The sequence below is a fragment of the Galeopterus variegatus genome, unplaced genomic scaffold (genome assembly GCF_000696425.1).
Source record: "Galeopterus variegatus unplaced genomic scaffold, G_variegatus-3.0.2 Scaffold1018, whole genome shotgun sequence".
Classification (NCBI taxonomy): domain Eukaryota; kingdom Metazoa; phylum Chordata; class Mammalia; order Dermoptera; family Cynocephalidae; genus Galeopterus; species Galeopterus variegatus.
In genome coordinates this window covers 341,724-350,676 of record NW_007727129.1, presented here as the reverse complement: position 1 = coordinate 350,676, position 8,953 = coordinate 341,724, and the positions used below count along the sequence as shown (strand labels likewise).

General features: G+C 54.6%; 1 protein-coding gene across 1 annotated transcript in view; it reads left to right on the top strand.

The window, feature by feature from the left end:
- The window catches only part of INTS1 (integrator complex subunit 1), a 37,808-nt gene that overhangs the window by 4,964 nt on the left and 23,891 nt on the right, over positions 1 to 8,953 (top strand). The window contains exons 3-15 of the mRNA XM_008574245.1: positions 851 to 1,047; positions 1,218 to 1,355; positions 1,663 to 1,822; positions 1,984 to 2,089; positions 2,196 to 2,382; positions 2,501 to 2,646; positions 2,731 to 2,872; positions 3,975 to 4,151; positions 4,787 to 4,895; positions 5,538 to 5,658; positions 6,119 to 6,196; positions 7,148 to 7,305; positions 8,372 to 8,468. Coding sequence (XP_008572467.1) covers positions 851 to 1,047; positions 1,218 to 1,355; positions 1,663 to 1,822; positions 1,984 to 2,089; positions 2,196 to 2,382; positions 2,501 to 2,646; positions 2,731 to 2,872; positions 3,975 to 4,151; positions 4,787 to 4,895; positions 5,538 to 5,658; positions 6,119 to 6,196; positions 7,148 to 7,305; positions 8,372 to 8,468 — 1,816 coding nt within the window. The remainder of the gene's footprint in view (positions 1 to 850; positions 1,048 to 1,217; positions 1,356 to 1,662; positions 1,823 to 1,983; positions 2,090 to 2,195; positions 2,383 to 2,500; positions 2,647 to 2,730; positions 2,873 to 3,974; positions 4,152 to 4,786; positions 4,896 to 5,537; positions 5,659 to 6,118; positions 6,197 to 7,147; positions 7,306 to 8,371; positions 8,469 to 8,953) is intronic.

Here is an 8,953-nt window from a genome sequence, read left to right as displayed (position 1 = left end):
TTGAACCATTTGTCCTTTGCGTAGTTAAATTAGAAATCAATAACAACACCTCCCTCCATATGTCTGGATATTTTAAAACTATCCTGAGAAACTCTTGGGTCAAAGAAGGAATCATAAGGAAGATTAGAAAACTCCTAGACCTGAACAGTAACAAATACCAGATAAAAAAGTGTGTGGTGGACCTGAGCTTTTCTGAGAGGGACACTGAGGGAGGCAAGTGCTTATCGTAAAGGAGGGCTGGTGAGTGAGGCACCCAGATGAAGAGGCAAGAGAGCAAACAGAGTAAACCCAAAGAAAAGAGAAAGAAGGAAGTGCTGAAGACAGGAGCAAAAGTCAAGGGCATGGGAGAGAGGCCAGCTAAAGCAAAGGTTGGTTCTCTGCAAAGATCTTTAACGCAGAAAAGCCTCTGGTGAGACAGATCCAGAAAAAAACAGAGAAAGCACAACAGACAGCATTAGAAAGAGAACCAAAGACGGAACTGCAGCAAAGGGAAAAGTGAGGCTACCGACTGACCAATTTGTAGAAAAATAAATGTGTCATGGGAGCACATAGCTGGGGTACCTGTGTAGGATGCAGTCCAGAGAGGGCTGAATGACTTTAGGGCTAGCACCCCGAGGCCGTGGTCTGTGGCCTGTCATTCTCTAGAGGGGGAATATCTGTCCTGCACCCCTTCAGGAGGGTCACTGTTATCACCCTTTGTGTGGGAAGCTACTCTGGAAAGGATGGTCAGTTGCAGGGATGACCCTGAGACTTGCTTGCTGGGTTTCTGATGGTTTGTTTGGTGTCCCTGTGGTTTTCGGGTGACTTCTCTTGGCCTCCCGCTCTAACCGGACCCTCCTGCACCGACCAGTTCTGCCCACAGTGCTGCTGGATGAAATAGAAGCTGCTGAGCTCGAGGGCAATGATGACAGGATCGAGGGAGTGCTGTGCGGGGCCGTGAAGCAGCTGAAAGTCACCCGGGCCAAGCCAGACAGCACGCTGTACCTGAGCCTGATGTACCTGGCCAAGATCAAACCCAACATCTTCGCCACGGAGGGTGTCATTGAGGTGAGAGCTGGTGCCCCTCCTCTATCTGGGAAGGGAGTGGGCAGGTATGACGGGCCCTCATCTCTGTTTTCTCCTCTTCTCCTTCCCAGGTTGCCTCGACCTGGAGCTGCACTGGCTTTGCCTTTGCATACAGGTGAGGCTTCCCAAGTGACGTGCACTCTCTCTTGCAGGCGTTGTGCAGCCTCCTGCGGCGGGACGCCTCCATCAATTTCAAGGCCAAGGGGAACAGCCTGGTGTCTGTGCTGGCCTGTAATCTCCTCATGGCTGCCTATGAGGAGGACGAGAACTGGCCTGAGATCTTCGTCAAGGCAAGTCGCCCCTCCTGGAGGCTGCATCAGGGAAGAGAGCAGAGCAGAGTGCCATTGGGAGGGAGGGTGGTCCACTGGAGACCCTAGCAGAGAATGAAGCAAACTGAGTGTGTTCTGTCTAGAGGGTTGTGTGTCTGATGGCCCTGGGTGTCATGTCATTGTCTCCTTCTCTGAGAAGTCGATGAGGGCTTTCTGGGTATCCACCCTGCCAGGCAGCTAGAGACCATTTGCGGGATGCACTGGCCGTAGGGAGCAGGCAGGACAGTGGTGCCCAGCCAGGTTCCTGAGCCTGTGACTCACCGTGCAGGTGTACATCGAGGACTCCCTAGGGGAGCGGATTTGGGTGGACAGCCCCCACTGCAAGACATTTGTGGACAATATCCAGACGGCGTTTAACACTAAGATGCCCCCCAAGAGCGTGCTGCTGCAGGGGGAGGTGGGCCGCAGCGGAGGGGATCTCGGGGCTGGTAAGAAACGCAAGGGGCTGGTCTGGGGAAGAGGATGCGGTTTCCATCCCAAGGAGAGGGGCCTCCCTCCACGGAACCTGGGGTTTGAGAGGCAAGTGGTGGCGGAGGTCAGGATGAGGTGGGGAAGGCACTCCATGGGGCTCCCTCCATGGTCTGCACAGGGAGCAGCCCCCACCCCTCCCTCACAGAGGAGGAGGATAGCCAGACAGAGCTGCTGATTGCTGAGGAAAAGCTGAGCCCTGAGCAGGAGGGCCAGCTCATGCCCAGGTAGGTGCACCGCGTGGCCCAGCCCCCCAGGGCTTTGGAGGAGGCAGGTGGGACTGGTGCCTGGAGGACAGTCTTCCTCCCTTCCCTCCTCCCCCCTCTGGCCTAGGTACGATGACCTCGCAGAGAGTGTGGAGGAGTATGTTCTGGACATGCTCCGTGACCAGCTCAATCGGCGGCAGCCCATCGACAATGTCTCCAGGAACCTCCTGCGGCTTCTCACTTCCACCTGCGGCTATAAGGAGGTACGGCTGATGACAGTGCAGAAGCTGGAGATGTGGCTGCAGAACCCGAAGGTGAGTCTCCGGGGAGGTGCACTTGGGAGTGGCCCACACACAGGGCCATCCTCCTTCTGGATGCTGGCAGCCCGACCCAGGCTGTGAGGTCAGTCAAGTTCTTCCCGGCTCCCTGCAGCTGACCCGGCCAGCCCAGGACCTGCTGATGTCGGTCTGCATGAACTGCAACACACATGGCGTGGAGGACATGGATGTCATTTCCCATCTGATCAAAATCCGCCTCAAGCCCAAAGTTCTCCTCAACCACTACATGCTCTGTGTCAGGTACATTGTAGGTGGGCGGGTGGGTGCCAGGGGTGGGTGCTCTGGCCTGCCCCCATACCCCATTTGCTTGGCTCCCATGTCCAGAGAGCTGCTGAATGCGCACAAGGACAACCTGGGCACCACTATCAAGTTTGTGATTTTCAATGAACTGTCTAATGCCCGAAACCCAAACAACATGCAGATCCTGTACACCGTGTTGCAGCACAGCTCAGAGCTGGCACCAAAGGTAGGGGACCTATGGGGCACCTGGCAGCATAACAATGTGGCAGGTGTTCCTGGGGAGCTGCAGACGCAGCCTTTTGTGCTGGGGCGGCCCCTGGCTACTGACTGGAGGGTGGTGTCTGTCATTTTAGGTGTTGCTCCCAGGGGCTCCAAAGGGGGCAAGAGCTTTTGAAACTCACTTAAGTCTGACAGTCAGTTCCAGGGAGGGTGCAGCCACAACTCAGAATGTCTTTCTTGGAAACTAAAAACAAGTTTGTTTAGGAGGGAGCAGCATTGAGCCCTTAAAAAGCTACCAAAGTTTTCAAGAATCTGGTCCAGCCTTCCTGAGCAGTGATCCAATATTCAGGTGGCTTCTTTGAAGAGAAAACCTAGAAAATCACTTGTATTATTAACACAAGTCAGGCTTTTAAATGGACTCAGTGGTGTTTACACGTGATAGGCATAGTGCCAATTCTGATGATCAGCATTCTAGAAAAAGCAGTGGATCACTTAAGGTCTCTGGTTGAGATCTTTGGTTACTATTGTTCAGGTGGTGGGGGAGGGGGGAGGGACAGCTGAGAGAATGTATTCATTTTTGTAGCGTTGCCGCCTGGTATTTAGCAACACCCTGCCCCTGCAGGTGTCTACAGTGTCTGTTCGTTCATCTCTCCCCTTGTTTAACAAGGACTAGCTTCTCATGTGCCAGTTGCCAGGAGAGTTAAGTAAGATGTAGTCCCTGTTCTCAAAAAGCCCTCATCCAGTAGAGGAGAAGGCGCTGTGTCTGTTCGTTCATCTCTCCCCTTGTTTAACAAGGACTAGCTTCTCATGTGCCAGTTGCCAAGAGAGTTAAGTAAGATGTAGTCCCTGTTCTCAAAAAGCCCTCATCCAGTAGAGGAGAAGGCGCTGCCTCCCACTATCAGAACAAATTCTTCTGTGAGATGTGCTGTCGTGTCTTTGCATGCTGACATGCCTGGTTATGCTTCAGGAAAGCAGATGGGGGTCATTCTCCTGGAATGGGCCTGGGGAAGGCTTTTTGCAGGACCAAGCGATGGAGGATGAAGGCTGGTGATGGTGTCTGTGGTGGCTGTCATCCACCAGCTCCTGCTGTGGTCTCTCTCTCTGCCCAGTTCCTGGCCATGGTGTTCCAGGACCTGCTGACCAACAAGGATGACTACCTTCGGGCCTCGCGGGCCCTGCTCCGGGAAATCATCAAACAGACCAAGCATGAGATCAACTTCCAGGCCTTCTGCCTTGGGCTCATGCAAGAGCGCAAGGAGCCCCAGTACCTGGACATGGAGTTCAAGGTGCCTCAGTTTCCTCTGTTTGTTGTGGGAGCTGCAGCCTTCCTAACTCCCTACAGCATGACTCTGATGGGCTTGACAGCTGTGCCTTCACCCCGGGTCACACACTGCCCTGTCTGCACTGCTCTGGGCTAAGTGGCGGGTGCAGCGAGGCTCACTCACTCTCTCTTGCAGTTCACTGACAGCGTCGAGTCACGGGGCAAGTGTAGCTCCATCCTGTGCGAGGACCAAGGAGCGGCTGACCAAGCACGGGCTTCTGGGCTGAACATAGACAGAATTGTAGCCAGCAGGGCTGGGGAAGCGAGGGGATGGTATGAGAAGGGAGGGATGGAGGGGCAGATGATCTGCCCTGGCTAGGTGTTAGAGTGCGTGAGGGACATGGAGGGAGCTGACACAGAAAGGGGGAATTGGGGAAGACCGGGCCTTGCAGCAGGTTGGCAGTCAGCCCTTGGTTTTTTGGGATAGGGGCCTTTGTCTGGCTCTTGGGCCCCAACACCTCGTGCTGGGCCTTTCTCCTGGCATGGCAGTCCCTGGGCTCTCTCTGAACCCAGTGTCCTCCTTTCCCAGCTGTTTGGCGGGGGGGTTTCTTCAAGTGCAGGCCCTTCCAGAATGCAAACTCTGCTGTACTGTGCTTGCAGGAACGGTTTGTGGTTCACATAACAGACGTGCTGGCTGTGTCCATGATGCTGGGCATCACGGCACAGGTGAAGGAGGCTGGTGTCGCCTGGGACAAGGGAGAGAAGAGGAGTAAGGACGTGGGACTTGGGTTCAAGGCCGCAGGGTCCTGGTCTGGTGGCAGGCGGCACTGAGAGGCCCCATGGGGGGATGGGGGCAGTGGTCCTACAGCATGGCCACTAGAGGAGACCGAGGGAGCTTCTGGAAGTTGCCATTCTCCATTTCTGTGCAGACTGAACAGCAGCTCAGGCTCAGGGCCCTGCTCTCCAGGTGCACCATTGGTACACTCAAGCTCCCGTGCCTGTTATGTGGGCATTTCACACATGGTGGCCTCTTAGCTAAGGATGGGCAAGAAGGGAGATGGTGTCTAAATCAGCCTGTTTGTTTCATTCTTAATCCTGCTGGAAGGCTTGGCTTCAGAGGCCCTTTAAGTGATTGGCTAGAGTGAAATCACTTGGAATGTGAAGATTCCACTTATCTGAGCTTTCTTCGACCCTTGTTAGGATTATTATATGCTCCCTGGAGGTTATTCCAGCCAGGTTGGCTTCCTGTTCATGATCGGTAGATGGTACCAGAGCTAGGATGCTCTGAGTTGGTGCCTTGTAACATCCAGCCTCCCTCCTAGTGCTGTCCTTGAACTGGACCCTGAAGGCATTTGTTGCCCTCAGCAGCCCCCTACACAGGCACGCCATTGACCCTGCTTGTCCCTTTCAGACCTGGAGGTGCTGCGCTCATTCCAGAACCAGATTGCTGCGATCCAGAGGGATGCTGTCTGGTGGCTTCACACCGTCGTCCCCTCCATCAGCAAACTTGCACCCAAGGACTACGTGCACTGGTATGGCCCCTGCATTGTGCATGGCCACAGCTCCCTTTCCCAGCTGCCTGCTGACCCATGACCGGATGTGCCTGTCACCTCCGGATGTGGCTGCTGGCTGGCTCCAGCCTTGTAAGAGCCAAACGTGCCAGCAGACAACAGCAGTCCTCGGTACAGACAGGATCATCTTGTGTGTGTGCTAGAACCTTGCTCGGCGCCTCTGCTTCTGGGGGTGGGCTGGGGGCCTGTTCAGCAGGGAGCTGCGCTTCTCTTACAGTGCTTTTGTAAATGACACTCAGTTGTTGGGAGGTGTCGTGAGTAGGCGCTGAGCCCAGAAATCAGGCATCCCTACCTCTGAGCACTTTTCCATCAACAGTGTTTGACCGAGTTGAGCCTGTGGGAGACAAGGGTCCCTTTTCAACCTTGTGGAGACAGTCCCTGAGCGCCAACATCCTAACAGATGTTCCTTCTCTGCCCCCAGCCTCCACAAGGTGCTTTTCACCGAACAGCCAGAGACTTACTACAAGTGGGACAACTGGCCACCCGAGAGTGACCGCAAGTGAGCAAGCCTGCTGGGGTGGGGGCTGCTGTGTGCTCAGCATCAGGGCTAGGGCTGGGGAGCTACTGCCAGCCAGGGGGTGTCTGCTGCAGTAAGAGCCGTTCAGAGTAGTCAGGGCCCACTGGAGCCAACTGTTTGTTTCTAGTGGTCACCATTCTGTCTACTCTGCAAACCCTGGGTGCCATTCTTCTCCTGCAGTGGTGTCTCTGCCAAGTCACTTCCACTTCAAGGGATTTGGCCACCACCTGTGCCCACATGACTCTGACTCCCACCTTCTCAACATTCCCCAGGACAACCACAAGCCCGTCATCCTCAGCACATCCCCACACTCACTGTCCAGCCCCGCCTTGACTTCAAATAGCCACACATAAAGCCCTTCCTCACTCAGCTAACATCCTGGCTCTTACTCCCTCCAAGCCCAGCTGGTAACCCTGCATGTTCTAGAAGCACGTTGCCCTCTAGCCCCACCTGGGGTTCCTGCTGCTCAGTTCAGCTTGCTCATCTCTAACCCATCTGCACTCTGAGCACCCTGCTCTCCCTCACTCTGGTACTTCTCAGTGACATTTTGGAGGGCCATGTACAGCCTGTCTCTGCCCACTGGGTTCCAGGCTCCTTGAGGGTGGGAAGTATCTCAGTTCCTTTGTGGGATGGCAGTGCCTCACCCATGATGGTGTTAGGAATGAGTGACCGCGCCAAGGCCATGGGAGAGGGTGGGGAGCTTCCCTTCTCTCCCTGTGCAGACAAGACTTGCAGCTGGGGCTTTAGTTCTGCAAGGGGATGCTCAGATTCGAGAGGAATGGGCTCATGGGGAGGTGGACAGCCCTTCTTCCACTGGCCTTTGGGACTTTGCCATGGGGAGTCTGGTCCCTGTCCTCAGCCCTACTCAGGGGTCCCTGGCAGGTTCAGGGTTGGCCCCCCATGAAACCCAGCCTCTCCCTGTGCTGCCCACAGCTTCTTCCTACGTCTCTGCTCAGAGGTGCCCATACTGGAGGACACCCTGATGCGCATCTTGGTCATCGGACTGTCCCGGGAGCTCCCACTGGGCCCTGCAGATGCCATGGAACTTGCTGATCATCTCGTGAAGCGAGCTGCGGCTGTGCAGGCAGATGGTAACAATCCCTTGGGATTTTGCTGTGGGCTTTGTATTAGACCCCTCTAGATGACGGGTCCCATGCTGGACCTGCAGAAGCCATAAGGGTGTCAGAACATGCCTCTGCAGTCTGCGGCAGGGAGTCCACCTCCACTCGAGGTTTAGCTGGGTTTTAGTGGGGTTCATACCCCCTCTGCTCAACTATAGATTGTTCTCTGGGAAGCTCAGGTACCTGAAATTGTCAATTCAGAAGTGTGTTTGTGTCTTTGGTAGTGATTTAGTCTTTACACTGTTTCTGGAATTTATGTTGGAATTTGCGCACACTCTGTATGATTGAACCACAGCAGCAGCTTCTGTCTGTCTCCTCTCCTCTAAAAGATTAGTAGAATGATCTTAAACAGCATCCCCATTGCCTGTGAGCCTAAGTCTGAAGCCTATGGTGGTGAGGCCCTCTGTGACCTGAGGGCTTGCTCGTCATGCCCTGGGCCCTTCCCACACAGGTGACTCTGCCCCAACACACCTTGCATTCTCATGTCTCTGCTCCTCCCTGAGCCCGGGCTGTGCTGCTCTCCCTTGACAGTCCTGCTTACTCTCCCAAGACCCAGCTCAAATGCCCCCAAGCAAAACTTCTCTGTTTCCCCAGTCAGAATCAGTGCTGCTTCCACCTGCCTGGCTCNTGAGGGCTTGCTCGTCATGCCCTGGGCCCTTCCCACACAGGTGACTCTGCCCCAACACACCTTGCATTCTCATGTCTCTGCTCCTCCCTGAGCCCGGGCTGTGCTGCTCTCCCTTGACAGTCCTGCTTACTCTCCCAAGACCCAGCTCAAATGCCCCCAAGCAAAACTTCTCTGTTTCCCCAGTCAGAATCAGTGCTGCTTCCACCTGCCTGGCTCAGGCATGCCACCTGCACTCCGTCTGGAGTCCTATGGTGGTGCCCCACGTCAGTCTCCCCACCTCGCCCCTCCACTGCTCCTGCTTCTGTCTTCTTGCTCTTTAATGCCCCAAAGCCACATCCTGTGCCTTCACTGTGCAGTGTGTGAATCTGAATGGGCTTCTGGAACCTATGTGTGGCTCTTGGGTTTTAGATGTGGAGGTGCTGAAGGTGGAGAGAATTCAGCTGATTGATGCCGTCCTGAACCTGTGCACCTATCATCATCCAGAGAACATCCAGCTCCCGCCTGGGTAAGGCCTGCAGCGCACCAGCCTCAGGCTTGGCCCGTCCACAGGGGCCTGCCCCGCTCCCGCTCCCCATGGGATGAGCTCTTGGTAGCCTGTTCTCAAAGACCTGTGAGGCTAAACTAGGCATTGAATGACACACAGTGTTTTCCCCCCACTGTCTGGGCTTGAGTGATACATCTCCCTGTGTTCTTCTCTTTGGTCTCTGAGTCAGACTTTTCTCCTATATTTATTAATACATGCGTGCTTTGTTTTTTAGAGAACAATGGGTTTATTATCTATATTTTAACAGCTTTATTGAGATATAGTTCACATATACCTCACCCATTTAAAGCATGCACTTCGATATTTTTTAGGATATTCACAATTTGTGCAACCTTCAGTACTTCATCTAATTTTAGAATATTTTCTTTCCCCCTAAAAGAAAACTGTACCTTTAGTTGTCACTCCTCGTCCCCCCCCCCCCCCCCCCCCCCCCCCCCCCCCCCCCC